Here is an 18,170-nt window from a genome sequence, read left to right on the forward strand (position 1 = left end):
GCATCCATATTTTGGTCATCTCAACAAATCATTTTTTGTAAGAACAATTAGTATATCTATGTCCCAACACACAATGGCAGACATTTGGTGGCTACAGATGTCAATTCATCCAGTAGTTGCTTACTGCTGAGAGCATATAACCACATGGCCACCCATCTTTGCCATGTTTTCTGTTGGCAGCAGATATATAGTTAAAACCTTCCTAATCACAATGGCACCAGAGGTGACCTCCTCACAAGCTTAGATGTGCACCATTGTGACCACCCATAGAATGGTTACCTGCAATCATCTTACTATATATTAGCTTGTAGGTTTTTCATTGATGAAGAGAGAAATTTCTCGATAGTTTTTTGGGGGCGGGGGGGGGGGGGGCAATACTGGCTGATATCCAGAATAACATCACACATGGAGAATAAGGTTTTGTGTGAGCAATAGGGGAGAGGCTTTTTTTTTCTTTTTTACAATCCCCCTTTCCACTGGAGCACTCTGTGCCTTCCAAAAATATTGTTGCGGGCAGGGATGGACTCCTGGATGTAGCCAACAATATGTCCTGAGGGTTGTGGAACAGTCCACATTCTATCCAGTGATACTGGCTTCTGATGCTGGACCTGAAAAATGCCAGTACTCCAGTCAGGAATTCCATGTGCAGGAGCATGTGGATACAGAGGGGTTTTTTTTGCATATGAGGTTCTCTGTTCACTTCAGTTGAGAAAGCAGCTCCCTACATATAGGCATTATGTCTATATACCTACCCCTCATTTATAACGTAAAGACAAAACTCCTTGCAATCAGGCACTTTGGGAAGTCATTCACACAATCAAAAACTGTGTTCTATCCAGGTTCGGGAGCTGTGTGTGCTCCCAATTGTTTGGTTGTGTGGAAGCAAGGTAGGAGAAAAACCTGGGTAGAAGCGATTGTGTGGAAGCAAGGTAGGAGGAAAAGCTATCCAGGGTTTTCTCCCACCTTGCTTCCGCACAACCAAAAATTGGTAGCACACACAGCTCCCAAACCCGGGTAGAACACAGTTTTTGATTGTGTGAATGATCTCTGCGTTTTGACACCCCTGTGGCTACAAAGGGTTCCTAGATAAGGGCACAAGTTCATTACATGTATGGTAAAGTGAAATGAAATGTAAAGGGAACACTATATTTTGTTTAATACAAAAGAAGGTAAGTGATTTTTTAAAAAATACCTTAAATAGCCCTGAAGACCAATTTTAGGACCAAGTGTTTCAAGAAAAACAAAAGGAACTTTAAAAAAGAAGTTCAGTGATTATGTATCAGAAGCTTGAAAATATTTTCTTAACAGCATTAAAATAGCTGAGATAGTAAGATCATTCTAATCAAACCCCACTTTAGTAAATACAAGACTTTCATAAGCTGAGGGCAGGCAAATAATAATCATTGTGCAATAACTAAAAGCCCTCCAGCATCCATGCAATTTACCCTTTCTTACACTTGTCTACCAGTATTCTTCAGCCGCTGAATTCCCCCCATACATTAGTCTATTTTATATTTTGAGATAACTGCCTCACATTCTTAAATTATGGAGATATTGTCCATATATAAAAACCTATTTACATTTCTTTTTTAGTATCTGATAGTCAGCATTAAATCAGTTAAAATGATGTCAAATATGATGTAAATAAATGATGTCAAATATGATGTAATGCTAAATTATTCTATACGTGGCACTGAGAGAGTCAAATACAGGAATTGATTATGGGTCTCTCTTTTGAACATTATAGGCAATATTCTATAAGATGTATATTTGGGTTGCAGTCCAGAAAAGTGATATCTGCACACAGAAGAAAATCATACAAGTTTCTGGAACTTAAATCTTCTTTTTCTCAGCATAGCAGTTTTCACTGCTGAAGAAACCAGTGACTATTTCATTTAACAAGTGGTGTTTCTCTTTAACCTTGGGAACCCCAGTGATGATATTGTCACTTAAAAATAAAAACAACACAGAAGTTCTGGTTGTCTGTGTGTATTTAAACTGGTAAATTTGGAATAGGTTACACAAGAAACACTGAACATTTTAGGATAAAAACACGAAACAATAAGATTTATCCAAAAGCAAAAACAAAATGATTAAAGAAGATTTTGTATTCATTGGTGCTCTGCATAGCACTGCTCTCTCTTATACTGCATGAGCATTTGTAAACACTTTGCCCCCTTTCGTCTCTGTACTCATGATGTGCATATATACACTTAGGTGACAATTTCAGGCATTTGACAAAATGGGCTTTGGCTTACAAAAGTGTACACCACAATAAATGTGCGAGTCTACTAAGGTGCTGCAAGAGTTTGTTGTTTTTTGTTTTTAAAAGAATAATTTATCAAATGCACAGGTCAGCTGATGTGACTTTATCTGATTGAAGTGGAATTTAATTATTGCTAGAATAATTTCCCTGGACTAACAGCCTGTCAGCAGGCGCTGAAGACAATTTGTAAATATGGAATCACAAAAGCATAGTTACAGAAAAGGACAGGAAACTGTTTCATGTAGAAAGTAGCAAATCTAGCCTTCCAGATGAATAGAGTTGGATGTAACTGCTGCATAAATCTAGCATAAACTGCACACCAGTTACTTTGCTAAATGTATATAAAAATGTGTGATGTATAAACACCTATGTAGTAGAATAAGTTTTGTGGCTAAATCAGCCATAGTTGGTTTTGAAATGGTGCTTTTGATAGAAATACTTTCTCCAGTCCTCTTCCATTCTGTATTAGCCATCATTTTAAAAAGTGTTTGCTTAGTATAGTATACATACATGTGAAAAATGCTTTACAAAACCAATATGATTTTAGAAATAAAGATTACATATTATGTGTAAAATGACCACGGAACAGCCTTTTTGTCTGCATATTCTACTGTAAGACCCACAAGCAACCAAATTTTAATCAATTTATGGTACAATGTTTGCCCACAGTTTTACTCATGAGGGGAAAAAACCCCAAACCGTTTTGGTTTTAAGTAATAGATATATTCTACATTTCAATGTTGCATAATTCCTCATTTGTTGCATCTGATGTAATGGAAATATATATGCAACATGGAAATATAGAGGTTTGTATATAATGTTATGCATGAGTGCATGTACTCCATTGCTGGGATGGGGCTGTACCTCCGTGGCAGAGCATCTGCTTTGCATGCAGGCTCAATTTTTGGCATCTCCACCTTAGGGCTGGGAAAGACTCCTGCCTGAAACTCTGGGAGACTGCTGCCAGTCAGTGCAGATAATACTGAGCTAGATGAACCAAGGGTCTGACTCAAAATAAGACAGCTTCCAATGCTCCTAGCTCTTGCCGTTTCATGTCATCAAATTCATTTTTTAGTCAGACCAGTTGCGGGGATTATAGGAGGGAGGAGTATGCATGACAAACTGACCTCCAGATTATTGTGTAGGAAGCAGAATGGCCCTCAAGAATAGAGACGCTCGCCATCACTGTTATAATGAACAGAACAGAACAGAACAGAAGAAATATGCTCTATAATACAGCCTTAGTGAGCCTGCACTTGGCCTATTTCAGGAAACCATCGATGATCTGAAGAGCTGAGCTGATATTTATGAATGTACTTCAAGTCCAGTGGAAAAGGGTTTTCCAAGTAGATGCATTGGCTGACATCCTAAAGCAGGAAGGACACAATGGGAGGCGTGTCCTCGCAGTGGGAAGCTGCTCTTAACGCAGCTGGAGGCTTCCCCACTGTCACGGCACCTGTGTGGTAGGCAAGGGGAGGGGAGTGATTTTTTGCCAGTCTTCTGTGTCTCCAGAAGTGCTGTGTGCTTCCAAAAATATGTCCTGAGGGCTGCATGACTTTCAGGGACATATTTTCAGAAGGCATAGGACACTTCAGGTGGCCAAGGGCATAGCAGGAAATCATTCCCCCGGTGCCTGTGCCCAAGCATAGAGACAGTGAGGAAGCTCTCCACAGAACAGATGCTTCTTCCTTCTGTCCACACTGCTTTAGTCAGGATTTCAACCCCTGAGGTAATTCACATGACAGTTTCTAAGGGGGGAAAGGCAGGGTCGAAACTACTATCCCCCCAGACGATCATCGCTCTGCTGTGTGGTATGCATCTCATGTGGCCACACAATCCACACTGTTCTGAGCAGCGTGGATCTCTGGAGGCTAGGAAAATGGAGCCCAGCCTCCAGATATCCCTTAATGCACTGCATGAGGAGTGTGGTGCATTGAGGGATTTCCCTGTGAGCCAGATGTTCTAGGCGCCCAGCTCTGTGTCTGCTCGGGCTGCCTGTAGCCCAAGCATACACCTGGACCCTGGACCTGGGTAAAAGGATGAGCTTGCACCCTTTTACCCAGGTAGAAACCTGAATAACAAACTCGGGCTACTGGGGGAGGCAGCGCCAGAATCGACTCCAATCCTGGCACTTCACACGAGCAGCCCTACTCAGGAAGAACTACTCAAGCCTGGGTAGGGCTGCTCACGTGAACAGTTTCACTGTGTTTTATTCTTGGTTAAATCAATTCATGAAGTACTGGTTAGGTGTCAAAGTACTGGAAGGGTGTGTGTGTGTGTGTGTATGCATGAATGTGAGAGAGTTTGTTCTAACATGCCTATGTTTAGTTTTTTTCTTTATAAAAGTGATATCTGGAGACTATTAAAGTATAATACATCAGAAGAGACAAACATTGCATAATATACATACACAGCTATTTCTGCACTGTGAAAAAATATTGTTGAGTGTTGAAGAAATATTCACATTTGTTTGAAGCAATGCTGCAGTTGACAATTTCTGTAGCACAGTATCTAGAATAAACTGAATTGTCTGTGGGAGAATCTAGTGTCCAGATGAACGCACAGTTATTAGGACAACTGTGCACTACTCCTTATCCAGTGGAGTCCTTGTTGTGTGTATTGAACTAGGTGTTCCATACTGCTGTGCAAGGTGACCGGTCCCATCAATGCATCCAAATCATTAAAGAAATCTAGGGAACAAAATATTAGCCATTCATTAATCATTGTTGCATCACAGGTATGGCATTGATCTTACTTATTAATAATGCAAAATAATATGAAAGTTGTCCAAGTTTAAATTACAGTTAAGGGTTTTATTTAAGTCTAATAGTCCTTTCAAGTGAAGCTTTTTGCCACTGAACAATGTTATTTTGCAATAAAGAAGCTGATTCTTTAGCTATTTCTTTTACTTAGCACATATTTGCAAAAGGTATTACTGGTTTCCTGGTAAAAATGAAGGTTCTGATCCACCTAAAGTTCTTTGTGACTAAGCCCTTTGAAAGCAATGGGACTGGAGTTAGTCAGGACAAATTTGTTCCACTGGACCTTGGTTATTGAAGTAGTGAAGGTACCATTTTAAAGTGGTGACTCCCTTGATTTAGCAAGGAGAAAGCAACTGGCCCTATCCAACCTCAGCACAGAATCCCTCTAGTGGTTGTTGCTGTGTCAAACTTATAGATTGTGTCTACCTTTTAGACTGTGAGCCCTTTGGGGACAAGGATCCATCTTATTTATTTATATTTCTCTATGTAAACTACTTTGGGAACTTTTGTTGAAAAGCAGAATATAAATATAAGTAGGAGAAGTAGTAGTAGTGGCGCAGTGGGGAAATGCTTGACTAACAAGTAGAAGGTTGCTGGTTCGAATCTCCACTGGTACTATATCGGGCAGCAGTGCTATAGGAAGATGCTGAAAGGCATAATCTCATACTGTGCTGGAGGAGGCGATGATAAAGAACAATGGTCTTCCATATGGTCAGCATCAGACCATAACAGGGTTGATACACAGCCAAATGGCAAATGAAGGATGTAGTTTCTAAGATAAGCGGTGCAGAGGTCCATACCTGCCGGAAGTTACATTCCGACTCAGAAGCCATTCAAGAGATGTTCTTGAATGGAAAATGGAAAATGATCTGCACACATGCAAGGTGCTTTCTTCTTTATTTTGCAATGCCACACCCAATCTGAGAGGTATGGCAGTATGTCAGGGCTCAGACTTCTGACTCAGAAGAGTCAGAGCAAGAGGATTCACCTGCTAGTGAAGGCTCAGAGGCACAGCAACAGGATTTGGCAGGGAGACCAGACTCTGGAGCTGAGGATTCGCAACAGCTGCCAGACATGATTTCTGATGGGGAGGAGCCTGGGATTTCACCTGTCTTGAGAAGGCATCTCAAGAGGCAAGCTCAGTGGCAGTCACGCAGGTGCAGGAGATCACAAGAGAGGAAGCCGAAGTGCTGACTCAGGGAAGCCTGATTGGCTGCTGGTTCTCTTGAGCCATATATATTTAGCAGTCTCTCAATTGCTCAGATGCTGTTTGCAACTTTCGCTGGCCACAGACAGTGTGCTATTTAAATTCCAGACTTTTCCAAGTTCCAGTTTGCCTTGTTTATGCTTTCCTGCTTTGTTCTGTTAATTCCTTGTTCTGGTGTCCTTCGCTCGTTTCATTCCTTGCTTTGTGTTTTCTTTTCACTTATTACTCAGTTATTGTTAGAGGGGGGTACCTAGTTCAGTTCAGGGGACTTAATTCGTTTACTGTTTTCTTTGTGAGCCTTTTCTTTTCTTTTCCTTCTTGCAGTTTTGCTGCTGCTTTCTGTTATCTCACAGGGGGAGTGCTGAATGGGCCTGTAAATCCTGTCGGGTTACCTGAGCTAACAGATTTACAACAGAGCAGCATAAGGGCAATCTATGGCAATCTAAACCTGCTTAATAAGCAGGTCCATTGGTTTGGAACAGAGACCCCAAATGGCTAGATTTAAGTATTAGCCAAAATGGCAGTTTAGGGAGGAGGAATTCTCTAATTAACCATTCCACCCTCTTGCACTAAATTACAGGCACGGGCATTGCCTCAGAGTTGAGGAGGAGGGAAGTATAGTCACTCCACTCCTTCGCCTATCAGCAGGAGCAAAGGTCTGAGCTCCTCTCTGGGAGTCCACCAGACCAACAAACCCCATCCCTGCTGATCATCTCATCTTCGGCAGCCCCTGCCTTAAATAAAGCCCTACATTTAGGACACTCCTCCCACCCTTCCAGCTTGCTCCTTTCCCCCCAGCCAGGCAAGTGGATGGGCCACCCAATCCCTGGCCTCCCAAGGGGCCTTGTTCTCCAACTCCACCCCCTTACTAGCATTTCCCACAAGGCTGCTGCTATGGAGCTGATATCTTCACTATTCCATCTCCACCATGTCTCTTGGGCTGCACCCACCCATCCCCCAGTAGCTGTTGCCTGCCTCTCCGAGTCCTCTGGCTTCTGTAAGGGAATTGATGGGGTTGTCCTGGCAACCGGAGCCCTCTGCCTCTCTCGGCATACCACCATTTGACCGGGTAAACAACCCTATCTCACAGAGGAGGGTAGGAAACCTCGAAAGGCAGGTTATCATTTTAGTCAACCATTTTCTTATCACCCACCTTGGCTTTCCTTGGAAATATTGTCAGCCATCTCCCAGTAGTCATAACTGTGCAAGATGCTGTTCGTGATACTAACATGATTGGCTGCCATCTGATGGATTCGCTGTGGAATGCTGATTATGGATGATGGCGAAGGGGCTCCAGTGCTTCCCTGGGACCCTACAGAACTCACGGGAGATGGGCTAGGTGAAATGGGAGAGAGTGTTCCTGTATATCTGAAAAACAGAATTTAAAGGAGGACTAAAACTTGCACACAGACCCATGACATCCGTAAGATTCATTCAGCTTGGTGTTGCCCCTGAGTAATACATTCCCACATGTGTGCTGCCCTATGACAGTCTTGCAGGGCTGGCCCTACCATGATGCAGCAGAGTGAAAAGAGCTGCTTCAGGTGGTGGATTTTGGGGAGTGGCAGTCTTGAAGTGTCCAGCCTGCCCACCTACTTGCTGCTGCTGGCAGTGCAACTCTAGTCCAATTCTATGAGAAGCACCTGCTGCTCTTTCTCTTTGCCTTTGCTGCCTCTTGCCCTCCCTTTCCCCACTTTCCCATTCTTTTCAAACTGAGTGCACAAGGAAGAGGAGGAGGAACTGTGATCATTCACCCATCCGCTGTCTGGATGCAGAACACCTACCCATTGCTGCCACTGCTGCTATTGCTGCCCCTCAGCTACTGGGCAGAAGCAAGAGCTGCCCATGGCTGCTGCAGCCAGGTGTAGCAGCACACTTGCCTGCCTGTTGGAAGGGGAGAACTGGAGCATTCCCAGACGAGGCTTTTAGCTCACATTTCCACCCAAATGGAGAGTGTGTGTTCACATATCGGGCAGATTTACCCCAAAGTCCATGAGACATATCAGAGGGCACTCTATACACGATTTGGGTTTCCCCCTGCATACTGGAGCCTAACCCGATTTATGTCCAGGGTAAAAAAAATCAACTTTTTGTGTCAGAGTATTCGATATGCCCTGAACTTGGTGTAAAACCTCGCAATAAGCCCACGGTAAAACCTGCTGTCTGGGAAAGCTCCTGGTTAAGCAAGAACAGCAGGAGTGTACTGTGCAGACACTGCTGCCCCAACCCTGGCCATCCTTTGGGCTCAGTAGCTGAGCAGCCAAGGAAGGGGGTAGCACTGTGAATCCAAGCACTTCTAGTCCCTGATTTGGCTGCTCAGCTCAGCACAAACTGAGCTGCCAAGTAAGGGAGTAGGGGCTGAGAGTGCTTGGATTCAGAGTGTGGGTGTGTGTAGGAAAGATGGGGGGTGGCGGCATTTGGGGTTTTGCTTCAGGCGCCAAAATGTCTTGGGCCACTACCACAAGCTGGATTGCTCATGTCTGATGCATTTTATGGGCTGCAATTTCTGAAGTGGGAGCAAAACAGGTTCCATCCCCCCACCCCAACACACAAACATACACACACCACATTACTTTTCCAAGTGCAATTCTAATATTTTTTAAATTGAGCTCACAGAAATATAAAACAAGGATGTGACAAAATTCAGGCACTAAATTCCAAGAACCAAGGCTGGCTGCAACTCCCTACTGAATGCAAATGCATGTTTGTTACTCGGTAATATGTGAAGTGGTCTTAATTTATGTCATAATAGCCCCTCAGAGGGTGTGCCTGAAACTTCAGTTGAGATGAAGAATGTATGGCCGAATAAGATCTTTGGTGGAGTTGTAAACTTACTTTCCACTTGCACCCCATGGAGATGGTGCCTGAGCAACTTTAGATGAATTCTGCTGAGAAAAGAAATGTTATAAATACTTTAAATGAGGGCCAACAATGAATGCCAACAAAATAGACTGCAAGGTTGTTTTAGAATCCATATCAACATGTGCACAAGCAAGTCTCTTGTGATATGATAAAATATTATTATTCATTAAATTTACACAGAAATGTCCTTAATGATAGAGTTATACTCAATGTAATGCACATTTGAGGACATGTATCCTTACCTTTGTTTGTAAGCACAAAAAAGTGACACCCTCTCTACCTATTCCAATAGCACCAACTAGTTTAATCTGAGGATTGTGAAGCCCTCAAGGACATATTTGTGGACACCAAAAGGACTTTTAGAGGGAGGGGAGAGCACCAAAAATTGCTTCCCTCCCCTTCTCTGCACACTCGGCTGCAGAAAAGGCCTTCTCCTCAGCTACTCTGCAGCCTCCTTGCAAGGATGCAGTTCTTCTGCCCTTCTAAAGCTGCGGAATATGTGGTCAGCAGAAATAAATAGAAGTGGCTTATGCTGGTCTAGGAACAAGTTGAAATAATTATGAATGTATAATAAAATACACTGAAGTTTGTTTTCATCCCACCCACTCCCACTGTCTGAGGTAGCGTGAAGGACAAGGCCTTTTTTCTTGGTGGTGCAAGGCACTAGAACAGCCTGCCAAAAGACATTTGCCTGATCCCATGGCTGCTTGCCTTTTGGTAAGCAGAAGAGCCTTATTTTCAGCAGGCTTTTAAAGGTATGGTTCTATGAACGCTACTGTTCTCTGAATTGACTGTTAACCTTTTATAGCAGTTTTAATGAACAGTTGGTTCTGATTATGTTTTATTTATTTTTTTAGTACATTTAAATACCAGCATATACAAAACATCCCTGGTTGGTTCACAATATTTTAGTTATTGCTTTAAATGTTACTAGCTGACCTGGTGCAACGCATCAGCACCCCTAGTTCTCCCCGTCTCTCCCCCTCCCTTCAGCCCCAGTTTGTCCACCCTCACTTCAGCCCCAGAAGCATTTCTTCTCGGTAGCTGGCTGGCCAGCCTGGCCGCCACTTCCTCTCACCGGGCAGCACTTCCTCTTGCCGCCTAGTGGCCAGCCTGGATGCCGCTTCGCTTCCTCTTGCCGGGCGGTGCTTCCTCTCACCGGCCGGCACACCGCTTCCTTTCCCTGACCGCTCACCTTCCTCTCCCCCTCCCTTCGCTTGCAAAATCTCACAAGAACTGCCACGCATGGGATTAGCCACGGGTATGTCTTAGCGAATCATATAGAAAGATAGATAGATGTTTTTGCTTGCTGCCTTGAGTAAATGTTTTTAAAATATATAAATAAAATATGAGCATGAACACAGAGGTATACATGAATTTAAAATATATTGGTTTAAATATAGTGGTTTTAAATATTCAGGACTTTAGACAAAGGCACATTTTTTTGTTTAGATAAAATATAACTCCCAAGCCTATCCTGAATCTAAAGGGGGGTACAAAATTGTTTTGGTGGTTTTTAGATTGAGCATCTGCCATCGTATCTCTGAATGATTGTTTCACCATTTATTCATCATTCCTTTTCAAAACTGGCATGCCTGTAAATGGCAGATTGGATATCAACACCTGCAGCTGATTCTGACTGCAAGTACTCACTGAGTTCAGAGGGAATAGGATTGGGACAGATATTGACTGCAGTATTAAACTCACTGAACATCATCCAGATGAATGCTGCCCTCACATTAAAACGTTGCCCATATGCAACAATTTTTCTGGATTCCCCTTTCCTTTGCTGTCCCTGATGCCCTCCTGAAAATATGTTCCTGAGGTCTAGGGAACCCTCAGGGACAGCAGAAGGAAGGAATCAGGAAAAACTGTTGCATATGGGCAACATACTAACACTAGGGCAGTATTAGTCTGGATGCTGCTGATTATTTACATCAGGTCCAAACGATATATTATGGGAAAATTTATGGGTGCTCGTGACCACTGTCTCTCTGGGAATATGTAGTTGGGGGGGGGGACCTGACATGATTGCATCAGTCTTTCCCCACAGCATTATGTTTCAATGCTTGCAATAATATCACATTTTTTTTGCACCTACAGACACTGTAAAAACATGGGTTTGGAAGCACCTATGCATTTCCCACAAGGAAAATGTTTTAAGAAAAATTGTTTCCTAGAATCAGAAGCAAGAATGCCTAAAGTTTCCTCAAGACAAGTACCTTGAAATATTCAATAAGTGCTTTTGAATATTTTACAGCATGATCTCTTTTGAGCTGAAACATCCTCCAGTACAGAAGTGCCAAACAGCGGTAACTGTAAGAAAGAGAAAGAAAACAATGTTTTAAAGAGATTGTTACATTTTAAATATGCAAGCTAAGAACATATTGATTGATTGATTGATTGATTGATTTCTATACTGCCCTTCCAAAAATGGCACAGGGTGGTTTACACAGAATAATAATTAATTAAATAAATAAGATGGATCTCTGTCCCCAGTGGGCTCACAATCTCAAAAGATTGTGATATCATAAAAACAGAAAACTTTCTAGGTCTCTATAAATGTATTGTTAATTATTAAGGCAGAACACAATAGTTTTAAGGAGAGCTGAAAGACAGAGCCCTCTCTTGGTTTATCCATATTTCTTATTTGTTGCTTTGTCTCTGGCCAATCACACATGGTATGTTTTTGAAGCACTACCAACCCCCCACCCCACAAACCTAATAAAAATTACAGAAAAATTAAAGTACACACCACAAACAATTACTATTCTATCACGCTATCTATAGCAATCTGCAAAAAGTACATTCTCACCAGATTTACAAGGTATTACTTCTTCTAAAGTTTAAGCTTATTCACGTGTCAACTGGCTACAAGGGAAATGGTGAATGACATCCAGACAAACACTTCTCTAGTGCAACAAAGATACACACATACACAAAGGTCACATAACTGCACAGATGCTCAAAGTTGCTCAATCTCTTGTGCTTTTGGTTCACTTGTGTAAGCATTGTGTTTGTGCTACAAGGATAGTGGATAGCTTTGCATCATTCCCTGCAACATGTGGACTGAGGCAGAGCTTCCACAACAAGAGGCGCACAACACGCTGTTGCATCAGTGCAATAATATTCCAGAACTCTAGCTTCTGACTTGGCGGAGCGAGCTAGACCAACAGCTGTTCATCTGCATGTCAGCCTGTATGAACATATGCAGTTGCTGCCTCCTACTAAGTCATACAATGGGTCCATCTAGCTCAGTACTGTGTACACTAACTAGCAGTGAGCTCTCCAGGATTTTCTTAGCCCTACCTAGAGATGCTAGGGATCAGACATGGGGCCTTCTGCATGTAAAGCATGTGTTCTACCACTGCCACAGTCACCAACAAAATGGATGCCAGTTTAAGACAGCAAAGGTGGCACAAATAAGGGCCTGTCCACACAGGAGATGCCCATTCTGCTGTAGTAACACGTAAGCATGTCAAATAGTAATCTAAAAAGGGGTGTGTGTTTGTGTGAAGAGGTTAATGTGTATGTTCATGAAGGTTGTGCCACCTACACTGATCCTCTGATTCCTCTAATGTGCGATGCAAACTAATAGGAAATTGTATGGTGGCAGTTCAGCACAGTTATCATGTGGCTTGCACTGAATCTGCAAATCTTAGGTCTGGCCAAAATGTTGGGTGAACCTACTTAGATGAGAAAAGGATCCCAAGGGCTTGGTAATGGAAAAAAAGACCAATGGCTCTGTATTATGTTTTTTATAAAGGGATCCTAGATCAGGAAAAAACAAAACCCTTTCCTTAATATTTCTTAACTGAATGTAGGAGATGACTTACTTCAGAAGAAAGTGTATGCTCCAGACCTAGGTGGATTGGCATTCACTCAGGTATGGAGTTTCTGAATTGCTTGTCCTCTTCCCCCAAGTGCCCCAGAATGGAGAGAAGGGGGATCAACCGCGCTCATCAGTGGGAGCCCAAGTCATCCCTTCAGCCCCCAAATAACTCCATGTACTTGCAGTAGTCTTGTGAGAGAGCTGTACTTTGATCTTGCAAAACCTTGAACCAGCCAAAGGCCATACATGAGGCTGGGTCCAAATTCTGGAAATGGTGGGGCTGGTCTGTGAAAGACCAACCACACATCCTTCCCCTTCACATTGCTTGCCCATCATTCTGGACTGAAATAATAATCAGTGGTGGGTGTTTCTCAGAGGAACCTTGGCCTCTTCGTCCTTGGGTCTTTTCAGCTTAGAGCATCAACATAAAGACACCCTCCCCCGCCTTTGCTCAAAATATTGTCAAAAGTGGCTTCTGACTGATGTGTTTCAGACATGCCTTAAGGAGGTCTGATTAAATTGTATCATTAAGAAGGGAAGGGCCAAAATCAAATGCCATCTGTGAAAATCAAGTGTTGTGTGAAAAAAGTACGATATGCTTAATATTATTTGGGTAGAAGGGTTGTATTTCACATTCTAAGATCAGCGAGAAGTTACTTAAATTCCCCCCTTTTCCACTAGTGGGCAGTGTCTACTTAGCAGATGAAAAAGAAATGCACTAGTACAACTATTCCTTCTCTGGCACTAAGCCCAGTTTGCTCTGTATGGAGCCAGACGGCACAATGGAGTTGCAGTCCTCATAACTCTCATCCTGTAACCTTCCCAGGTACAGTGAATATGCAAATGAAAGCAACTCATCTGCTATATGGCAGGCATGAGTTAGGATTGCTATTCAGTAAGTTAAAAGCCAGTCCTCCTCCTGCTTTCCCTCTGTTTGACCTTTCTCCTTAAATAGATGCAGTGCCTTTTTGCATTTGAATTAATCCCATACACTGATGAGCTAGCTCTGTAGGACTGTTTACAACCTCCAGCCTCCCCTTTCCTGCAGTGCAGGACCTGCACCAAAACAGACAAGGTCATTAAACAAAACAACAACAACAAAACTGAAAGAAATTCCTCACTGAAAGAAATTCCTGCCAATTGATTTCATGTTTATTGATGTTAGGAAAAGAAAATTATTTTGTTTTTTAACACATTATTATCCATTATTTTTACACTGTTTCTTTGAAACTATACTTTATAATATCTATATTAAATGTAATTTACTTTAAATACAAACAAAATAAGGTTAAAATACATCATATTTACAGTAAAATCACAAGCTGAGAACCCATCAGAATTTTAAAGTCAATGGTCCTGATCTAGCTGTAACTACAGGTAACTGGTCACACAAAACAATCTCTATCACCATCAAAAGATGGATCCAGTTTAACAGGGCTCAAACGAGCATTATGATGTAGATAGTGGAGGGGGGGTATCCAGGTGCACTTCCACACTGGCAGTGAGTGAGTGAGTGTGTGTGTGTGTGTGTGTGTGTGTGTAAGGCAGAGCATACACATGCAAAACTCTTTTTGGATAGGGGCTGACCGGTTGGCCCTGGTCCAGATTTAGTCACCTACAAGCAGTCACATACAAGATCTAGTGGATTATGTCCATTATCATCCACATCAAAATAGGCAACTAGCAAATGCAATGGAACACACTTGTGCACTGCAATAAGAATACTAACGTGTGACCAGACAGATTTCTGCCTAGTCGATGCATGCATAAACCTGCTTCCCCTCTTGTGGAGTGAGGTGAATATGGGAATTTGGGTCAGCTTCCATGTTGAGAGGCTTCAGCTGTGAAGATCTCCAGCAAGAGATCTTCATTCCACCACTCCACCCTATTGCTGATGCTTTTCTAAGCAAGCTGCTTCTGCACATGGCTACCTGCAGACATCTGCAAAAAGGCATCATAGCTGTTGGTGGCCATTTGTTGTAAGAAGCGAGGGATGCACCTATCAACTTTCCTAGGCATCTAGATAGGCATGGTTACGTTTACTTTCCATCTATTTTCCTTGCAGGAGAGAGTGGCCACATCCAAATGAAGAGGCTGTGCACCGGGAAACTTCTGATTGTACACAGAGGAATTATTTTTGACGATCACCCTGTTCCTCTGCAGCTGCCTGTACCTCCTTAAAAAAGGTCCCCAAGGGTCCTGCAATCCTCAGGGATGCATTTTAGGGAGGCACAGGTGGCTGCAGAGGGAAGGGGAGGATTGTTGAAAATCACAACTTCCATCCCTATGCATGCATAAATGTTTCCCACTTGTCAGTCCTAAGCAAACCAATGATTCATTGGATTTTGTCATTTGTTCAATGAGATAATGTAATAGCCCACAAGAAATGTAAAAATCCAGAGGAACAAGTATTATTATTTACTACATTTTTATACCACCTAATAAAATTTCTATAGTTTCTAATAAAAATGTCTATAGGTTCTATTAAATTTCTAACCTAGAAATTATTAGATAGCTCACTTGCTTATAATACTGTATGTCAGAAAATATTCCAAGTTTGCATTCTTCAGTGATACCACATGCATACCCTTTAAGGAGCCAGGATGAATAAATATGTGATGAGTATTGTCTACACAAAGAAGACATTTGGATGTCATGTTCAGTTCGTAATGTTGTGTGAGTGTTTGAAATGTATGAAAAACTATGAAGTAGTTGCAGCCATCATTTTTCACTTTAAAACAATGCAGGAAAATACGAGTATAAACAAATCTTGGTTTGATTTTGAATGCTTAAAAACTAAAAGCAAATCAGGATCTACAGCAAGAAGAGTTATGACAATTTTAAGAGGAAGCAGTTAACCTGCTAATTAATCAAAGGAAATTATATGAAAAGTTATTGATAAATTAAAAAATAGCCTACCACAAGGGGATACTAAAATAATCAGTATTATCTGAGAAACTGTAACATGTTTAGATCAACCTATAACACGTAAAACTTTTATTATTATAGCTGTATGAGAAGATAACTTCAAATACTTTTTTAATGTGACCTGTGAGTCACAGGAACATAGGAAGCTGCCGTATACTGAGTCAGACCATTGGTCTATCTAGCTCAGTATTGTCTACACAGACTGGCAGTGGCTTCTCCATGGTTGCAGGCAGGAATCTCTTTCAACCCTATCTTGCAGAAGCCAGAGAGGGAACTTGGAACCTTGTGCTCTTCCCAGAACGAATCCATCCCCTGAGGGGAATATCTTACAGTGCTCACCTGTGGCCACTTTTGATCTGGGCAATATGCTGGGCCCTAGTTACCCATGAAGAAATGAACTTATTAAAACAGCTAAAGCTCTTGGGAAAGACTGCTTACCAGTGAAAATTATGTAAAAGAAATTTCATCTGCATGTCTGGATATAGTGAGGTTATTTATTATTATTAATGAACTGAGAACAATTCATTCAAGTTGGGAGACTAATGCAGTAGTCCATATCTCCAAGAAAGGCAATTATATATTTTCAGCTAATTACAATACTGTTATTTTGTTAGCCATTGTAGGAAAGTTATTCACAAAATGTTTGTTAGTCAAACTAGAGGAAAGGCTGGAAGAAAATATAGTATTTGTGACTCAGCAATCAGAAAAGGCAAGTCTCCCATTGACAGTGTAGTGGTGTGCATGAACTGGTCCGCAGGCCATGTTAGAGGTTTGCAAACCGGTTCGCAAGTGGCCTGGTCTGGCAGTCCGGCACCGGGGAGGTGTGTGTGTCTCACTTTAAGGGTGGGGGGAAGGATTCTACTTACCCCTTCCACCATTTCCCCCCCTCCGGTGCTCCATTTTTAAGAGAAATTGGTGGGGCGGCAGCGTTCCTCCCTGTCGCCCCTGCCCCCTTGTTGACTGGTAAAAGTGGAAGTAACTTCCCCGTGTGCGCTCGCCGCACAGCGTGTGCACACAACGTGTGACATGTGTGGCTTTTGTGTGTGCACATCAGCGGTGGGCGCATGTGTGGAAGTTACTTCTGCTTTTACCGGTCAACAAGGGGGCAGGGAGGAATGCTGCTGCCCCGAAAATTGCTCTTAAAAATGGAGCGCCGGAAGGGAAAAAGCAGCGGGAGGGGTAAGTACAACCCCCCCGCTCTTAAAATGAGAGCCCCCTGGCGTTGGACCGCGCCTCCGTGGTCCATGCACATCCCTAATTGACAGTTCTTTGTTCTGGTGTCATAACAACACTAAAACCAAAATCACAATAAAAGACCAAAATCCACACTTCCATGTATGGATATGGATCTAAGTTCCTCTAGAACAAATATGGTCCTTTCCATATCTCAGAGTGGTTTTTAATCTTCTAGGAAATGGAAGTAATATTTGATCTGCACTAAACTTATGATGAAGAAAACAATTCAGGCCACTTTAAGATTCTGGAGAGGTAAAAGGCAGGCATTTAGTCCAGCAAGTCCTAAACTAAAACATTTACCAGATTTTATATGGTGTGGAATTTGGGGTTAGAGATTGGTGAAGGATCTTGAAGTATTTCTGAATCTGTTCCTGAGAGCAAATCTTTACTTCCCAAGTACAGGTGAAACTCGGAAAATTAGAATATCGTGCAAAAGTCCATTAATTTCAGTAATGCAAATTAAAAGGTGAAACTGATATATGAGACAGACGCATTACATGCAAAGCGAGATAAGTCAAGCCTTAATTTGTTATAATTGTGATGATCATGGCGTACAGCTCATGAAAACCCCAAATCCACAATCCCAGAAAATTAGAATATTACATGGAACCAAGAAGACAAGGATTGTAGAATAGAACAATATCGGACCTCTGAAAAGTATACAGTGTACTGTGCTTGATTGGCCAGCAAACTCGCCTGACCTGACCCCATAGAGAATCTATGGGGCACTGCCGAGAGAAGGATGAGAGACATGAGACCAAACAATGTAGAAGAGCTGAAGGCCGCTAATGAAGCATCCTGGTCTTCCATAACGCCTCATCAGTGCCACAGGCTGATAGCATCCATGCCACGCCGCATTGAGGCAGTAATTGCTGCAAAAGGGGCCCAAACCAAGTACTGAATACATATGCATGCTTATACTTTTCAGAGGTCCGATATTGTTCTATTCTACAATCCTTGTCTTCTTGGTTCCATGTAATATTCTAATTTTCTGGGATTGTGGATTTGGGGTTTTCATGAGCTGTACGCCATGATCATCACAATGATAACAAATTAAGGCTTGACTTATCTCGCTTT

At 42.2% G+C, this 18,170-nt stretch overlaps 1 protein-coding gene and 1 long non-coding RNA gene across 5 annotated transcripts in view; one reads left to right on the plus strand and one right to left on the minus strand.

Annotated features, from left to right (window-relative positions):
• LOC128349611 (uncharacterized) overlaps nt 1-15,398 on the plus strand; it is a 41,604-nt gene extending 26,206 nt beyond the window's left edge. The window contains exons 2-4 of the long non-coding RNA XR_008318878.1: nt 11,201-11,415; nt 12,922-12,983; nt 14,995-15,398. This is a non-coding gene — a long non-coding RNA (uncharacterized LOC128349611). The remainder of the gene's footprint in view (nt 1-11,200; nt 11,416-12,921; nt 12,984-14,994) is intronic.
• Nucleotides 1-18,170, minus strand: part of AFF3 (ALF transcription elongation factor 3) — a 451,975-nt gene that overhangs the window by 3,759 nt on the left and 430,046 nt on the right. The window contains exons 18-21 of one of the 4 annotated variants that reach the window (XR_008318873.1): nt 11,320-11,413; nt 9,071-9,123; nt 7,389-7,603; nt 4,731-4,956 (exon numbers count right to left, since the gene is read on the minus strand). Coding sequence is in view for 3 of the 4 variants with exons in the window: in XM_053306210.1 (XP_053162185.1) it covers nt 4,835-4,956; nt 7,389-7,603; nt 9,071-9,123; nt 11,320-11,413 (484 nt within the window). In the remaining variant the exon portion in view is untranslated. Of the gene's footprint in view, nt 1-865; nt 4,957-7,388; nt 7,604-9,070; nt 9,124-11,319; nt 11,414-18,170 lie in introns of those variants that run through there. The other 3 variants (XM_053306211.1, XM_053306212.1, XM_053306210.1) reach the window with 3 other exon arrangements.

This window comes from Hemicordylus capensis, chromosome 3 (genome assembly GCF_027244095.1).
Source record: "Hemicordylus capensis ecotype Gifberg chromosome 3, rHemCap1.1.pri, whole genome shotgun sequence".
NCBI classification, from domain to species: Eukaryota; Metazoa; Chordata; class Lepidosauria; order Squamata; family Cordylidae; genus Hemicordylus; species Hemicordylus capensis.